The sequence below is a fragment of the Anopheles stephensi genome, chromosome 3, assembly GCF_013141755.1.
Source record: "Anopheles stephensi strain Indian chromosome 3, UCI_ANSTEP_V1.0, whole genome shotgun sequence".
In the NCBI taxonomy this organism is placed as follows: Eukaryota; Metazoa; Arthropoda; class Insecta; order Diptera; family Culicidae; genus Anopheles; species Anopheles stephensi.
In genome coordinates this window covers 32,995,156-33,013,813 of record NC_050203.1, presented here as the reverse complement: position 1 = coordinate 33,013,813, position 18,658 = coordinate 32,995,156, and the positions used below count along the sequence as shown (strand labels likewise).

The 18,658-nt window shown below is 41.8% G+C and overlaps 1 protein-coding gene across 2 annotated transcripts in view; it reads left to right on the top strand.

The window, feature by feature from the left end:
- LOC118509566 (tyrosine-protein kinase Drl-like) overlaps positions 1-18,423 on the top strand; it is a 65,698-nt gene extending 47,275 nt beyond the window's left edge. For both annotated transcript variants that reach the window (XM_036050326.1, XM_036050327.1), the window contains exons 11-13: positions 722-938; positions 4,871-4,950; positions 17,362-18,423. In XM_036050326.1, the coding sequence (XP_035906219.1) occupies positions 722-938; positions 4,871-4,950; positions 17,362-17,473 (409 nt within the window). In that variant the 3' untranslated portion in view covers positions 17,474-18,423. The remainder of the gene's footprint in view (positions 1-721; positions 939-4,870; positions 4,951-17,361) is intronic.
- Positions 18,424-18,658: the final 235 nt, after the last annotated feature.

Genomic DNA, 18,658 nt, shown 5'->3' with positions numbered 1-18,658 from the left:
AAAGTAAACATGAAAGGTACAAATTCACAAATTTTTAAGGAATTTTTAACATTATTGTTTTACGATGCTCATTTAAAAAAAAAGTTGATCGAATAAATCTTATTCTTTTCTATTTAATATTTTTATCGAATTAATATAGAAAAATTGTAGCTTGAAGATAAGAGGGACATAAATTAATTTAAATTGGAATTCAGAATGTTTCCCAAAAGACTCTACCAATATAACTGAATTACTTTGAAGCAAATCTTCGAAACAAAAGTAACTCCAAATCAACATAAATGACCATCGTTTCGAACAGCAAGGAATGATCCCGCAACGTTCAATTCCAGTAATAGCTCCGATTATTTCAACATCGAGCAACACTTAAGTATTGCTTTTTTAGCAACATAAATACGTCACGCAAGGACGTGTTTAAAGCGCTTTCCCTGCAAACCATCAAACCTCCCCGTCGTCCGTTGCTCATCTGCATGCAGATAATAGCACGTTAGGCTGTCATAAATTCGTAACAATACACACTAACAAGAAACCACAATTCATCCCTGAAAATGGCTCCGCTGGGAGTAGTCAGCAAGCGGCGTCAGGGATACTGCGTCAGGGACCAAAAAAAGAAACACCTAAAATCTGATCCATTTTCTTCCGTCTTTTCCATCTTTTCTCCCATTCCATCCATTTGCAAACGGTGAACGAAACGAAAAAAAAATCCCACTACCGCCAACAACAGCCTAGACGTTGAGCTGAACGTTCGTGTTTGTGATAATGCGCTGTCGCGTGACGTCTTCCCGAGCGACTACCACTGTCTGGGGGACAACGAGAACCGACCCATCAAGTGGATGGCACTGGAAACGCTCGAGAAGAAGTTCTTCACCGCATCCAGCGACATCTGGAGCCTTGGGGTGCTGCTCTGGGAGCTGGCAACGTTGGCCGCGATGCCATTCGAGGTAGGTAAAGATATCGAGTGGACGATAGGGTAGCAGTGTCCACCATACTACTCTACCAACATTACATCAATCACAATCCGCGTGCACCACCCGCGGGTTGTTGGTCCGGTGTGGTGGCCACATTAAAATATTATATTTACTCATCGGGAATTGTGTAAGCACAGCTCGCGCAAACATACACTCCGTGACACTAATGGTGCAGGCTTGTCTCTGTTTATTTATGATTTCGTCACTTGCAAACAGAAGACGCTAGAGAAGGACCGGGCGCATACAGGCACACACACACACATACAGACCACCGACACAAGCACTCGAAATGACACACCGTAAGAGTTCCGAGTTGTACCCGGGACACCCTTCAAGTTCGCCCCATTATCACTAATGGCGGACGGTGTTGACCTACATATTGCCGATCGGGACGTGGACCGTTCGTCGAGTGCGCTGTAATTTTGCTGCTGAACCTCACGCACCACACCACATTCACCCATCCCTCGGTCACATGGTCTTGCGAGGAACTCCCAAAAACTGACCGGCCGGAATAATATCAAGGTTTCCTAAAAGCGCCATCGAGATATTCAGAAATATTGGATAAAGTAAACAAGACGCCGGACGATAAATTTCCCCTGGGGGAGACATGGGGGGAAGGGACGCAGAGGAGTGGTGAGCTTGGGCCGTGTCGCCTATCGTCAGCTCCATTTTCAATTCCATCAGCACCACAGCTGGTAGCGCTCGTATGTGTGTGTGTGTGTGTGTGTGTTTTTTTACTATTCCCGCGTAATAGCCTTGAGTGCTACAGGATTTTCGAACATACCACACAAGGACATTAGAGCGTGAGGCCGTCCGAGACCGTGCAGCCATTAGATTGATTATGAATTAATAATAAATAACAGTCAATTAATTAAATTGATTCTTTCCGCGGTTTTGTTCCACCGTACGACCATGCCAATTTCCTCTTGTATCCTTGTAACAATTTCCCTTTCGAGATTTTCCTCCTTCTCTCGAGGGCACCCTCTGGCCAAACGACCAGCGGGCGAGGTAATAACACTTTAAGCGCAACAATAATCATAATCATTGGCACCGTTTCCGTCGCGCTGGCATCTTTCTTGCGATTGCATCGGTCGTCCTTGTGCTGTGTGTCGACGGGAATGCGAGTCCCGGCCCGTTTCGCTCATAAATTCGACTAATCGTTCCCAATTCTTCATGTGCATCTGGGACGTTTATGAAACCTACAGTTTGGGTTCCTGCAAAGGGCAGTTTTACAACAGGGAGAAGTAATTCCTTATACACTGCTCATTTTATTTACTAAAGCCTTAACGTCTGCAATAACATTACACTGCGTCCAGTTTCTGTAGTGCCACCTTTATATTTAAGAAGTATATTTGCCGATTTTTTTTAATTCTATTTTAGTATCGTGAAGTTATCGTGCAGACATCACGAAACTGAAGAAATTAAAAGAAAAATATTGTCCATGGTATTAAACGTCAAGCATCATTTCCTTGTACCCTATTAAAAATGAAGGCAGCTTTTTCCTTTTTTCCGAATTCCCTACGCATTTTTTATTCCCTCGACCAGATTTAAAATAACCGAGATTCTGCCATTAAGAACTTGGAAGTATGGTGCGATTCTGGCGTTATCATGTAGCACCACATTAACTCCAGCAGACAGCAAAGTTCGCAGATCTTGCGGGACACTTAGTATGTTGTAATTTGTTGTCTTCGTTAGCTGCTAAACAGGTGCTACGCTGCCATTCCATCGTCAAGGATCTATATCTATGGCTGTTGCGAGTCCGCAAGCGGTTCTTTTAGTACATTTTACTTTATGTTACAATGATCATATGAATCTGGAGCCACTCATAATTCGTCCGCTTATCCGATGGATCAGGATAAGACATCATCAAACAGGAAGACATCGGGAAAAACAGAGATCCCTCACTAGGTTTTCTTGCTCCTTCGACTTCTTCTTTGGTTCTACAACTCTTGCTGGGACATCTTGACCCTTTATTTATAGTTTTTAACTTGATTTTGTGCATAAATGAATAGTCAACCCATCATTCGAGGAGATGTTCTAGAAGGGAATTGTTACCCAGTAATCTTCTTCTTGGCTCAAGGACCTCCTAAGATCATGCTGGCCTACTAGATTTGATAATACTACGTAGTTTGATAGGCAGTCTCCACTATGGGGGACTTGTTCCGGATGGGATTTGATCCCCGGGCTTGGCTTGTGCAGACCACACCGCGTTTTTACTTGGTTTCTTCTTCTTCCCTGACACTACAACCTCAAGAGGTCTCGGCCTGCCATTTCTGGCTTTCTGTGACTTAATTTTACCCGTAGAAAAGTAGTCAGCCTTTCGTACGGGGAGGCGGTCTGAATGGGATTTGAACCCCGGCCCTGCCGTGTGAAGACGTGCGCCGCTGTCGCCTCGGCCACCGGACCGCCCCGTCTTTATAAAGCACTTTCCGGTAAAACTTCATTTTATAACTCCCTTTTCCAAAAACTTTTTCTTGCGGTTTTAAAATTTTAATGTCTGTGTAATTAGTATTATCCTTTTCTTGTCTTTTATAATAATATATGGATAGCGCTAGAACATTCTTAGTCTGCTGGTTTAATATCAAAATAAATTTCTTTACACATTGACGTGGCTCTATAGAATCTAGTCGCAGTGTAACGTCTTCCTCCTTCTACTACAGGAATTATCCTTCTTCAGCTCTACTGTTTCACAGATGTTGCGGTAATAGCCATCGGGAGTTTTTATCATGTTTTCGCTCCCTCTCTCTCCCAGACACACACACACTATGTTTCTCTCTTTTTCTCTTTGTTTTTACCAGCGTTTTGTTTTCCCTTTCATTCCTGCAAAAAAAGTTAAGAAAACATTGAGGAAAAACAAATTTTTCAACAAACTCACAACAAAACGCACCAAACCCCATCCCAATCGCTGTTGTTGTTGGTGCTTCCGTGTCCCGTCAAATCATTCCCTACATTACGCAGCTCATTACATGAAAGAATTCGTACCATTTCCTTCCTCCCCTCCCGCCACAGCCCACATTTCCAGCACGGGGAAAAACTCGGGTGGCCAAAAATATTTAGGCCAGGCAATAATGTATCTGGCCCGTGCGTCCGGCATTCCGGGGCCAAGCTATTTGAGCCATTACGAGCATCCTTCGGGGTTTTGCTCGCACTTATGAGTTTGTTCTTCATGATCTTCCCCCACGGCCAGCGTAAGCATAATTGCGAAAACATCCCCCTGTCCCCGGTGGTGGTCACTCCTTTCTTCTTTGATCATGGTACGGAACGGATGCCTCGCATGAACAGCGGATGCACCCCATTGAACGCAAGCCATAGCAAATGTGACGCACTTTTTCTGCCCCTTGTCCGCTTGTCGGGTGTTGTTTCCTCATTCATTTTCTTCTCATTCTACTTCGGCCAAGCGGTGTGATATTAGATTTCTTTCCCTACTTTTTCACTCTCTCTCACTCGCAGTCCGCCATTGCAGACGGGCCGGGACTAAATTATTTCATTGTCTTTGATCCCTTTTCCCCGGGTTTCCCCGAGTTTCCTAGCCTGCTCGGTTCCATCCTTTCGTAACAGTAATGTTCACCCCTTTTTTGTCGTTGTTCTTCACCGCCGTCCGCACATTGGTCGCTGTCCGGACGACCCTTACGAGAGTTTTATTTGCTTTTCACACTCACTTAACGCATCCCCGTTATGGATGGATTGTCCCTTAATATCCTTCCACCTCTCCCATTCGACTGCCCGGTTCTCTCCCATATTGGCGAGATTTTTCCTTTCCAGGAATATACGGGAGGGCAAAACTCGATCAGCGCACAATCTGCCAAGCTTGCTAGTGGGAAATGTGGCACTGTTGGATTACGCTTAATGCGTTGCGTTTACTGTACTTTACGTGTGATTCGTTCGTTTCTCTTTCTTCTTTGCAGGAGGTGGACTGTTTCGAATTATCGGCTTACCTGCGGGATGGCTATCGGTTAGCACAACCGGTCAACTGTCCGGATGAGTTGTAAGTATCTTTTCTCATTTACGGTGACACTTTGCTTTGGGGTTGCCTTTGCCGCCCGATTCCAGGACAGGAGAGCCTGATTAAATTATGGATATATTGGACCGGATAAGCTTTAATTGAGGTTGATTACGTGAATGACCTAGCTCAATATGATTGGAGGGTGTTTTTGCACGGAATTAAGTAATTGCACTTCTTACGGATTTTAGAATGCTGTTTTGAACGTAATGTTATCAAGCTCACTCTTTTTATAATTTATATTATTTGAAGGTTAATGTATTCCACAATATTTTAAGCTTTTAAAGAAGTTTTTCATTATTTATTATTTCATAGCTAACATACTCACTGAACAACTGTTAATTTATTCATTTACTTATTTAGTTTCGTATTTCTTAGATTACTTAGCAGTTTTAATTTAAGCTCAAATAAGGCGATTGTTGCGTAAATCAACAAACCCAGAGAGACCCACATTAGCATCATCAGATGGGACCCACATCAGCCACATCAGCCTACGCCGGGGACCGTCTTCAGGTATTGTTACCGGCTAGGCTATTACTTCAGAAATGAAAGGTGTAAACAGTTGTATCTCTCGAAGTAAGGTGCCTATTTGGTTGAGGTAGTTTAGTGTCCTATCTGAACAATCACTACTGGATACAGAAAGAGGTAACGATACCCTTCTACCATCCAACGCTAAAGCTTCTTACAGACCTGTAAGAATGACAATCACTAACATCACATGGCAGATGAATTTAAATAGGCGAATGAGGTCTAAAAGACCCAAAGCCTCTATAAATAAAAGAAATAAAAAACATATCAGGTGAAGGCACAACGACAACTCTCAGGACTTTTTGCAACCATCAAGGGCTAAAGAAATGGGTTGGCCTCTCTTACCTTCAATCTGGCGTCAGAGGGACCCATGCCCCAACTCATGGGTGGAAACTTTGGGAATTTTCTTTTATAAGCCGATCCAAACCCTGGCATACACTGATGACTTAGACTTCATTGGTTTGGACTCTGCTATGGATCAGATACTAACCTAAGGATCGAGCAGGCGGCACTATACCTCAGAGGTTAATGTCGCTTCAGCTCCAGTAATCTTCTTCTTCTTCTTCTTCTTTGGCCTTACGACCTCTTAAGGTCATGCCTGCTATTTTTGGCATACTAGACTCAATGATACCACGAAGATGAATAGTTAGTCCTCAGTACGGGGGAACATTCTGGATGAAATTTGAACCCCGATCCTGCCGTATGAAGACCGGCACAGTTGTCGCCTCACCACCGGGTCGCCGGTAATAAATGGCCTTATTTTGTTGTATACCGAATTCTGGTTGTCTTTGCATAAGAATTACTAAGACTTAATCAAAAATATTTAATCATCATTCATCATTGATCTTCGGTCCGTTACTTTATGAATAATAGTTTTAAACTGAAGCTTTAACAAGGAAAACAATTAGGAACAAACACGTGACACTAAAAACCTTGGTTTGGGTCTAACCGAAATCACGACAGCAAACAAAAATAAAATTTTTAAACCCCTTTTTAAAAATCCTCTATTATTACCGCACGTGGCACCCCTTCTCGCGCCTTCCAAATTCTACGCTACACAGCAGAGTCATTCATCACGTTCGGATGGTTTTAGAGTCGTAAAAATTCAATACCATTTCTAAGCGAACGATTCGCCCCTAAAAATTGCTCATCAGCAGAGTCAGTAAATTAATTCCACTACCCGTGCTTCTTTCTGTGCTACCTAACCATCAATTTCGCACCGCCACGTCGGTGCTGCCTATAATAAAATCGCTAACAACACATCGTAAAAAGTTTATCCTTCATCAACAGCGGCTCCACATATCCGCTCTGCTGGAAATTGGCAGTCTGCTCCTATTTCCCCCTCATCCGAACACATTATTTGATTCACGCACATGAGCCTTCGTTCTAATCGTTGCCCGCTTCCGGTGTGCAGAAAAAGCGGATGCGCATCTTTAACATGCTTAAGCTCGTTTAAAATGGGTCGGTTTTGCAAAATATGCTTTCAGTGCCGTAGGCAATTTGGTGGAAAAAATTACTTTGCGAGGAAACAATGATTGCCGGATGATGTTGGCTCAGTACAACGAAACAAAGCAGAAAAAAGGCGTCGTGCCAAAATGATCAAATTACTGTCGTTAAACACTAGCGCAAAGATCATCTAGACGCTGGCAGACGAACACATAATACTGATTTTTGCATCCCTGGTCATGGAAAACGTTATGAAACACAGTAAACGGAGCAAAAGCACCAGACATTGTTCTGGCGAAAAATTTGCACGATTGTGTACACCCCGTAACGGCTGTAAAGTTGCACTTTATGTCACTTCCATAAAACGTACCAACCAAGGCATGATCATAAAGATGCTGCTCTCACACACATACAACTACATACTGAAGTGTTGGCCTGGTGGCAGAAGAGCCCTTCGAGGTGTTTATGAATAAAATTACCTCTGGCGATGCTGATAATTGCTCCGGCAGCATATGGCAAGTGGCGTGAAGCTATCAAGTTACTGTGCCCGTGCCGGAAGGAACATTTATTTCCTTTTTTCGCTAAATGTGTGATAGTGGGTAATCGGTTCAATTTGCTGTAAGAAGATAATCATTTACACACAGTGATGGATATTTTTGCGTGAGGTGGGATCGAAAAGCAACATAACAATATTTTTTTAGATATTTGTTTGAATATTTACGTCAAATATTTTTCTATTAGAGTACACCATTAGGTAATTAAATTCATGTACATTGGTTGAAAAACTTTTTTTTTTATTCATAAAGAACGGCCTTTATGAATCTTTAAGAACTAGCCGTATTGCTAGTTGAAAAACTTATTAACATGGATAAATTAAATCATAAGCAATACGTCTAGGCCGCCCCTCCCGAAATAAAAAAAAAAATTAAAAATTAGATTAGGTTGGTAAGTTTTGTTAAAACAAAACATCGTTAGACTTCCCCAAACTTTTAATAAATAAAAAAAATCTAATTAAACTAATCCAGATACGAATTTAGATATTGAAATGCTCGAGTTTACGAAAATCTAATCAGATCTAAATCTAAAAGTCAGTTAAACTCACGGGTTGCAGCCTGTCAAGAAATCTTAACTGTTGAGTTATCCATTTGATGTGTCAATGTCAATGTGAAAATGGAGTATATTATATCTGATTTAAGCTTGTTAACTGGTTTGTTTATATCTACTTGCAAGTAATGCTGTAGAACATTCAGGTTGTTTTACACTCCAAATTTGTAAAAACCTATGCTTGTTGTTTTGTGTCATATCGTGCTTCTGCTTGATCTATACTTATACTGATGTGTCATAACAATGGTTATGAGTGAAGTAGATCAAGTATATCTAGTGAAAAAAAATAAATGGTGTGTTTTGACCTCAGAAGGTCTCACCCTACCATTTCTGGCTTCCTGTGACTTGACTTTACGTGTAGCTGGAAAGACATTCCTGTGTACGGGGAGGCTGTCTGGATGGGTGTTGAACCCCGGTCCTGCCGTGTAGTAGGAAGTCGGACACTTCGCTTTACTAGGAATTTTCGTATGATACGTACATATGTTGGCAAAGTTCAAGCTAGAATGTATCACTACTTTTAGTAACAACTGGTCATTTTGATTAACTAGTATGTTTTAACGATGCCGAAGCAAACAACTGTAGAAGTAAAACAAAAATTATGATGGAAAAAGGAAATTTTTATGATGAATAAGGGCAAAATGGTTAGATAAATTAGTAAAATTACAAAAAAGTCAAATTTACAATCTACAATATCATCAAATTATTCAAAAAATAGGGTAGAATTGTTAATAAAAAGCCTCATCATGAATCTACACGAAGGCGTCGCAAAGTTGAAGACAATCAAACAATCAAGTGTCCGATTTTGAATATCCACCACTGCAGGTGGCTAGTATAATAAAACAACTCTAGCATAATGGTCCTAAGGGTTAAAAGTTAAGAAAGTCCCCAAAAAACCAAACGTGATAAAGCTGAGTCAGGTAAAATTTCCTAATAACCCGTTTCTTTGGAACAGGAAGCATGCCAGGCAAGCTAATGTCTCTGAAAAATCTATGACGAACATCATCAAGTAATCAATTTGTTGAGGGAAGATCAATGGACGATCCTGATCTCCGTCGGAAAACTGTTCAGTATCGATGGTGTCCCTAGTAGCAACTCAGCTAACTTCATTTCATGAGACAAATTTAAAGAAGCTCCGAAAAAATGAGCATCCAAGTGAAACATATTGCCAGAGTCACAATTTTGACTAGATGGCATCTAAAAATTTGGCCTATTTTTATTGACGTTAGTAGATGCTTCCCCTGGTGAATGCCATCCACACTGGCGTTTGCGTATACCAAAAACAAGAGGGAGATCGAAGAGATTAAGATTGGTCGTCAAATTGAACCGTAAGAGGGTATCAGTTATGAGTAAAACATGAAGTTTTGACCCAAAATGTCAGTTAATGTGTAACCGAATATTGAGTCCAAGACAACTACAGTATTTACAATCAATTATCTCATTTTTCAACAGATTTCGCTTCATCACTTCACTCTGACCGGGCAACTTTTTAAATCACCCTCATAGTTGTCATCATCGGTTAGCTAAATATTTACCCTCCACAAAACAGCCTCAAGGCAAGTGTCCTTTTCGGGAGTGTCCCGCTATTATTATTTCAACCCCATCAGCATCTCCTCGGGCAGTTTGCCTTGAGGACTGCTTCTCACTGGCGGGTGTTTTTGTAATGCAAAAAATCATTTACATACCGTTCCGCCTCGCCTGTCGACCATTCCGGTGGTTGCGCACCCATGGGCACTTAAACCAAACGACTGCATTCTTGTGTGCCCGTGTTGTTGCTGTCAAAACATCCTGCCCAATAGCGTCCACGCGCTTAATGCAGACACAAAACACAACTGCACAACTTCCCAGCCCATTATCAGACCAACCGCCGCGCGGTAGAACATTTGTCGTTCTATCGCGATGCAACGTGCCTTGGCCGTGTCGAGCCAGCTTCACTATCACAAGATCTGCGCACTTGCATCGCTGTTCTTATGCTTCCCTTTTTTGTCTTCCGATCTAGCTACTTTGGATGCGAAAGCAGCGAGAAGCACCCAAAAAACCATCTCTGGTGGAATTTAAAGCTCATTTATTCCACACAGCTTCGCCCATTATTGGTGAATCGGTGTGAATGCCATCTTAAACCAGTTTTCTCCCGTGCAGCAACGATCATGACTGCGAGGAAAACTCGCGACTCCGGGTTGGCGTAGTTTTTGATGTGCTGGTTTTTCTCCCTCATCATCAGGACGCGCGATGTAAAACAACAACCAACGTTCATGCAAAATAAAGCGCCATTAAGTGTAGCGAAAGCACCAACTACCAAAGTCTTGCCTTGGGACGGTTGTAGCGTTCCGGTGGAAGAAAAACCCCCAGCTCTATTACACCAAACCGTGAATACGCGGCCATGTTTGCGACAAGCGGCTACACTGGCTACAAAAATCGTTGCCGGAAGCATAAATCCAAATGCTCTGCATCCGTGCACTGCACGGCTAATGGAGTTGAATAATTCAACTTTTTTAAATAAAGACACCAACCACCCAACGCACCAAACAAACAGAAGCAAAACCAGCAAAGCGCCCGTTCAAATGCACGAGGGGCACGCGAAAGCCACCCATACCGATCCGTACCGACGATGTAATGCGATGTCCAATCTTTATTTCCTTCCGATAGAGCGGCACGTCATGCGAAAAATAAAAAGAAGCAACAAACCACACACCGCCACCAACTCCCATTTTGCATCGCATGGGACGTGGTCCTTGGTCGCGGTACGCTAGAAAAGTTTCCACTAAAGTACATGAGTCCAACAAACAAAAAAAAGTGTCGCCAGCTTCCGGCAGCAGCGCGGGATCATAAAGTGCAAATAATAAAAGCGTGCCAGCCAAATGGGTGAACTGAACCGTAAACTAGGGAAACAACTTCCTTTTTTTTCGCTTCCTCTCTCTCTCTTTCTCTGGCCCTTGCAAACTGGGGAATGAACCCCACTTTACGACAGCTTACAGCTGGGTTGTGGATGCATATCGCTGATGGGATGCAGAGGATGCCAGCCTCGGAGCGGATGGGAACAGCGAGCAATGAGCTCGATATTTTGGCCGTGGTTTGATGTGTTTTTGTTTTGATTTATTGGCAGTGAAGTTGAAAGTGTTTTCGGGGTTTCGCTTCTTTTTTTTTTTTGGTGACTAATTTGAAAATTTGTTACGAATGAATCTGGGAGATGGGTTTGTGTAGTTTTTATTGCGCTTTGTTAAAAGTTTTTGTTTGAGCTTGGGACGTGCGACAAGACAAAATGGCACGCGCTAGTTTGAATGTAAAACAAGTATTCTTACGGAAAAACTTTTGAAACAATAACTATAACCATCTTTTCCGTAGCAAAACTTTCAAATAAACTTGGACGATTTGAACACAATTTGTGAGATTGGGAATGCACGCAGATATCCAGTTTAAGATTGTTATTGGGATGGCACTACAATCTTGAAAGGTAGGGGCCTGCCATTTCTGGTTCCATTTTTTTTTCTTTCGTTTGTGCATAAAGAGCGGCATGCTATTTCCAGTATTTTATTTAGAAAACATAAATGTTAGGAACTCACACAAGTGTTCTATCTGTGAAATGCGTTAGACTTAAAGGCAAAGCCTCTGATGCAGAGGTTTTTCATTTTTCAATTCAATTGTTTGTTCGAGATACTTTCACAACCAAGTTGTACAGAATATAAACCTGCAATTTGTTCGTAGAATAAGTTTTCCATAGAGTAGCTTGTAATACGTGAACAGACACACAGATTACATCAGACATTAAATGAAGAGTCAGCCAATCCTCCTGTGGATGTGTGGAATGAAGAGTGGTGGTCTTAATCCTCCTGAAGTCTCGCTGCCTGACTTGATTTTACCCTAGCAAAGTAGTCAGCCCTGCGTACGGATCTGGATTTGAACCCCTGTCTTGCCGTTTGAAGATCGGCGCCTATGTCGCCTCGGCCACCTCGGACCTCCACATAAACTCAGATGTATAAATTGAAGAAACTGCTCTAAGATGTTGTCCTAAAACGTGTTCCTACTTTAACATTAGTAAGGCTATGGTGGTAATAACTACCCTTAGTCTATGTAGATGAATTAATTAGTGAAATGTAACTTCCAGATTCTTTTCACAGAAGGAGCAGCCGATTATGGAACCTAGATCTAAATTTGGGAACCTCCCAAAATTTATATGGAACTATGGGAACCGTCGCTTTCAAACCCCTACTCCGTAGAGCAGTATTCAGGGAACCATATAGCAAGAACAGCCTGGAATATGGATTATGGTACCCTGATCGAACTTTGGACACTTCCTAAAACATATATGGAGACAATGAGGACCTTCATTTTATCCTTGGACAGAACCCCTATGATGACCTCTGTACACCTCATATAAATCATATGAAACGTTTTAGGTCCACATTTTTGGGGACAGCTCGGTGGTAGATGCAAAAGCGGTGCCGCTCTTCACACGGCAGGTCCGGGGTTTAAGTCTCATCTGGGCCGTTCCCCCATGGTGAGGACTGACTATCCAACTATGCGGTATCAATAAGTCTAGTAACCCGGAAATGACAGACATGACCTTAAGTGGTCGTTAAGCCAAGAAACAAGAAGAACCTCCAGATTGATCCCACAGGAAAATGCGATGCATGCGACCTTCGATGCCAAATATATGTAACTATATGTTGGGTAATAATATATGTTGGGCATTTTTATTTGGCAAACAAAAAACTACAGAAGGAGTAAATTTCGATATGGTCAACAAGACTCACACAAAACCAACCACCATTAGCATCCATCCCATCTTCAATCCTGGTACGGAGTTTCTTACTGGAAGCTTATCCTGCAGTCTCCCTGGGAAGGATCTCTAGAACTGTTTTAATATAAGCCATTAACAGGTATTAAAGCAGGATTGGTGTGTTTTTTAAATTGAGTCCCATAAAACTAATCCATGGATTTAGGGTTTGTAGAGATTTTTGATCAACCGTTTAGGCTGGTGAAATTTCATACCTACGATTTTTTACCTTTACACAGGGCGAATCATGGACTACCTTTATTCCCCAAGGCTTCTTGACTACAGTGTTTTGCAACTGCACATAACCAACTGAGATCAACTTGAGGATCTCCTTGAAACACCTATTTCCACAGATTAACAAGGACTACAGCTGTACGAGCGCAATAAGATTGTCTTTCTCAGAAATCTCACTTGGGGCAGCAGTTCCAGCATATCCCTTTTTTAAGGTTTCAACCAAGAGATAGGCTTGACCGTGACCCTCCTTCATCTTAGTACACATATTTATTTCGTAGCTGTCTTACTTCTTACGGACTGAGGTTAAATATATCTCTTTGGATGCCCGTATTCGTACATTGTTTCTCTAATCATAAGTGCATTGCATAGCTTTGATATCCATTTTTTCTGCCCCGCTATCATTCGCCTAATGACACAGAATACATATGCCACAACAACTGAACATGACAACTGTGGTCTCTGCCATTTTGCTCTTTTCTCTCTTTGCTGCCAGACATCGTCCCATTGTAATGCTAATGTTGTTCCTCACTTAAGCCTTTCCACTGGTGTGCTACTGTGGAATAGTATGTAGCATAAAATTAACAAAAGTTTAAGCTGTAATAATTCGCCCCAGCGTGTCCTAACGCGGACGCTCTCCGCAGTGCGCCCATTGTGCTTTGATTGTGCTGGGGTTCTATGCTGCCCCAACGGTCCCCACTCCTAACAGTGATAGAACGTTGCAGATGCTTTACGCCAGTACAAAACTCGCCCAGCGCAAAGCAAAACAATGCCAACAAGCGCTTGTAAGAGAGTAGAGAGAAGTGGTTTAGCAAAAAAACAACAACAGTGTAATCCTTTTTGTCTTTGTTGTTTGGAGTCCTCTCGTACCCACGCTCGCGCTCTCCAGAGGCCACTCGAGTGCTTGACCATTGTTTACAGCTTTATGCAAAGCAGAGCTGAACTGAATAATGAATGCTTAAGCACTTACTTGCGTCATATTTTCGGCAGGACACCACCGTTTGCCGATGTGTCCTTCGCCGGCTTGCCGTTACATTAGCGAAAAAGGATGCCTCGGAAGAAAAGGGGGATAAGCCAAATGGCGTTCAAATTATAATCTGCCCTTTCGCTTTTGGCTCAAAGTATCGAAGAAAAATGAACAGCAGCAACGGACAACCGACAGCACCAATTTGGTGGACGTGGTTTGATGCTTGTCGTTTCTTTGCATTCGACATAAAACATCCTTCAAACAACAGAACCGTCTGGCTCGAGGCTAATGCTTACGAGCTTCCTTTCAATGTTGCATGTTTGTCCTGTTTGTGTCGTGTATCATTTCAAGTCAATTGAACATCAGGGAAAAGATTTGTGAAGAACGAAGCGGCATCTTGTCTGTCATTATAGCGGTCGTGAGCTAGTAATTGAGATGAACAAAATTCCCCCCGACAAAGAAACTATCCTTAAGTTTGCTGTACGCTCCCGGAACCCTCTCGGCACAACACAATAAAAAGCATCTTTATTGCTACCAGCGAAAGCTAATTGAAAGACAAATTAATCACTTTAGATTTATTAATTCAATTATCGTGGCATCATGGTTCCGGTTCGCGCCTTCTAAAGCGGGAAAGCGCTGACTGACTGCACTCCGGAATACGCTGGACATATGGACTCTGCCGTCTGTTTTGAACAATGTTTTATATCTCCTTTGGCTTAAATGGCGCTTCGTAAACCATCTAGATACACAGTCCATTAAAGTGCCGGTTGTTGGTAGCCGGATGACGCATAAAATTGCCCGGTCTGAGTGGCGTTTGCCGCGAATTGTCTATTTAGGGAAGATTTTTGGATTAAATAGACGGTCGAGGTAAATTTGGAATTTGAATTTCGTGTTGTGAAGCTATCTTGAGACTAAGGTGAAGTCGGATTCAAATGGTATTCATGATTAATCTATTCCTGATTTATTGAGCAACAGTGTAGCGAAAATTTTCAATATCTTTGGAATATTACAATTCATGTACTTTAAATTAAACAATAACCGAAAAATTACTTCTACTTTTGTGGATTGATTTGAAACAATTTTGATGTTCTCTTCTCTGCTCTTTTACGATTTTCTATTATTTTAAGCATATCTTATCCCCGTTTTCGATAGCTTAATGTTTAGGATTTGAAATTTCATATTTTTTATCTCATTCTTCTTATTCGTTAGTTTGGTCCTACCTTTTATGATGAAGAAGTCTCCTCTATGAGTCCAGTCTCCTCTATCACCTTCAAAGGTGGAAGCACTCTCACAGGTGTTCAACTTGAATAATCATGTAGAATCTTTGTATTTGTCTTGCAATTTTGCATAACAAACTCTGCAAGATGCCAAAAATATAGCATCCTCCTCAAACGTCTCACAGATTTGTTGATTTATCGCAGCTTTTCTTGAGAACTTATTGAGGCTTTCACGTTGATAATGAAAACGTTAAACAGATTTTAAAGGTTAGATTATTCAGTTGAACTTCTCTGACATTTATTAAACCAAATTAAGGCAAAGTTTATTGTGCACATTTACGTCAAGAAGGCAGATAAACCATAATCGTCATATTTAGACAGAGTCTATGCATCATGAGCTGTGTATCTCTTGGACAAACGACATCTTAGGTTATGCTTGCCATTTCTGGCTTACTGGACTTAGTGATACCGTATAAGGTGGATAGTCATTCTTCACTAAGGCGGAACGGCCCAGATGGGATTTGAACCCCGGTACTGCGTTGGTGACTCTGTCGCCTGTATCTCCGAGCTGATCAGATGTGTATAAATACCGTGATAATAAATGTAGTGTCATAGCTCCTCAACATTTCTGAAGGCTCATACTAACGGAAAATTCAACTGGACCCAGACTCCATGATCAATATTTCGGGTCGCAAAGAGTCTTTAAACTTTTATTTGAATCTTCCAGCAATGTGAAATTAATCATGGTCATTCTGACAAGTGAAATATACTGTGGGCATGATGCCACAGTCGAGGAATCTATGAAGAGTTGACAAGAGTAATGCTTATATGCTCTTATCTACTTCAGAATTTCTTGATTGTTAAGGATCTTATCAGAAGATTTAATTTAATTTCGAAATCCTATTGATTACTGATAGTTTTCTGTTCATTCTTCAGCAAATGGGGCCTGCAACAATAGGACTATTTCTTTTTAATCGTCCTGCTACGTATTCATTGCATTCAAAACTTTGAAGCTACTGCTTTAATCTAACTTCATGTGAGAAAAATCATCAGTATATCAAATCGATGCTAATGCTCAAAACGTAAACCTGACAAGAACAATTTACGATTTAAAGCTACGGCAACGCTAAAATTGAGCGCTGAACGCATCGGAGCTGCCTCTGTCATAATAGACCATTTTATCCATACCCTTTTCTTTATTCCTACCGTGTTTTAACATAACAGGCAATAATCCGGCTACAATAAATCATACGCTAATGGACGGGGAGTCGATGCACCGCAGCAATTGATAAGGCCGAATATGCACGCACTGCAAGGTCAGCACAACTGTTGCAATTCGCCTCGCTTTGGTATCGCCTACCTTACACATTTTCAACACATCGCACATGTTTAAATTTCCACAACAAAATTCTAATAACACTACTGAAAATGGAAATGACGAAATTGATGTTAATACCACAATATCTTCTTCACTGATTACTTAAATTAAAAGCTTAGCTCTCCAATAAATTCTTCAATCACTGGTGATACAGTCCTCCCTGCAGCTTCAATCAAATTTTCTCCAGCAAAACTGTGTTTAAAACACTTCACCAACACCCAAAACTGTCCACCATTTTGAAGTGCTTTCCGGTATGCCTCCGGGCCGGCGTTTCACCAACCGTCCGTATTAATTGAATGTCAGGGATTCTCCATTTTGCTTTCCTTCGTTCGTTCGTTCGCTTCTTCCTATTTTCATCCTTTAATTTAGTTAAATGTGAGCTCACCCCTTTGTACATGTATGCAACACCTGAATAAATTAACGGTACAGCAATGAGGAGCGGAAAATCGAACAGAAAAAGGCAACGGAAGAGAACAAGAAAATCGTTCAAATGTCATTTCGTTATTAAATTGCATTACGTCCGGTTTTTTTTTTTTTTGCCGGATTCGATGCTCGGCCAGGGGCAAAAGGGTGGTATGCAAATTGCTTTGAAACTTAAAACATTTCCATTCATTGCTCAACCGTAGCCGGTGTAGACGATGGGTGGTACTCTGCGCCTGTAAAACAGAAAAAGCCTGGAATCGATCGGCAAGAATTCTAACGAAACCCCTCGGCAGAGCTCGCCCCCCACTAATGCTTTCTCATCTTCCGGCAGCTATACGGTAATGTCCTGTTGCTGGCTAGCGGACTACAAGCAGCGGCCATCGTTCCCCCAGCTAATTGCCTATTTGCACGACTTTCATGACGACCTGGGCAAGTACATCTAGGGTGTGGTTCTCCCGACATCAGCACGCTGCATTTTCGGTATGACCAACGGAGAGGAACGTTCCAGCAGTGCCTCAGATCGATTGAGAGGGAACGGGAAAACAGAACAACAACAAAAAACTGCCGAAGGGACGGAAGGCTCCCATTCCACGCTCTCGGTCCTTGGGAGTGGAACAATTTCCGTTCGTTTGCTGACGTGCAGCACAGTTGAAGGAGACCCGTTCCGAGCGTCAACTTCACAGGATGTGTGATGGGTATGTGACCATCCGTTTTTTTTGCGTCCGAGCGCACCAGTTAGCACAAAATCTGTGGAACGTGACAAAATCGTGGTAGTCGTCGATCGTGAACGAACGCAACACGTCGGACAGCAGCGACTGGTTCGCAAACGTGGGTAACCGATCGCGAAAGAAGAGCAATTGATGCAATATTGAAGATATGTGTGGTGGCCAGCCACGGGTCCACACAACAGTTGTGGACAAAGAGTTTGCAAAAAAGGCAGTGGAAAACGAAACGAACGAAAAACTGCTCCAAAAAAAACTAGGCAATAAATTGAAACCATTAAACCAAGTATGAGTGAAAATCGGCGACGGTATCGATCGATTATTTGCACCGAGCGCAACAACGTCCAGCGAAACACGCGTGTGTGCTTCACAGTAGATATGTATGTTTGAGTGTAGTTATTGTACTCGATTTAAAGAAATAAATTAAGTGAACAAAACGCGTCGTTACACGCGTCGTTTCGAAGGGTAAACCGGGATACTAAAGTTGAGTGGAAAAATAAGAACAGAAGTGGTGGAAATGAATTGGAATGCGAGAAGCAAATAACGAAACTATGTTAAAAGAAGTGTTAAAAAGAGAGAAGAAAAAGCGAACAGAAGCGAAGTGAACGTAAACTGAGAAGCGGAAAAACAAACCACCAAAGCAAAGAGAATGAGTGAAAAAATCAAAAGCGAAAAGTGGAAGCAGACAAACAAACCAAAAACCACAAGAGTGCAATTCGTCAGAAAACAAAACAGAAAAAAAGATACAAAAGTAGCAAGCAGCATCAAAATCAAAACTAAAACCAAAAACAAAAGCAAAGCACCAAGCAAAGAAAACTAATCACAAATTATGCGTAGAATGATACAAAAAAAACAACATAAAACAAGGCTAAATAGTTCGAAGGGGGAAAAAAAGGAAGAAAACAA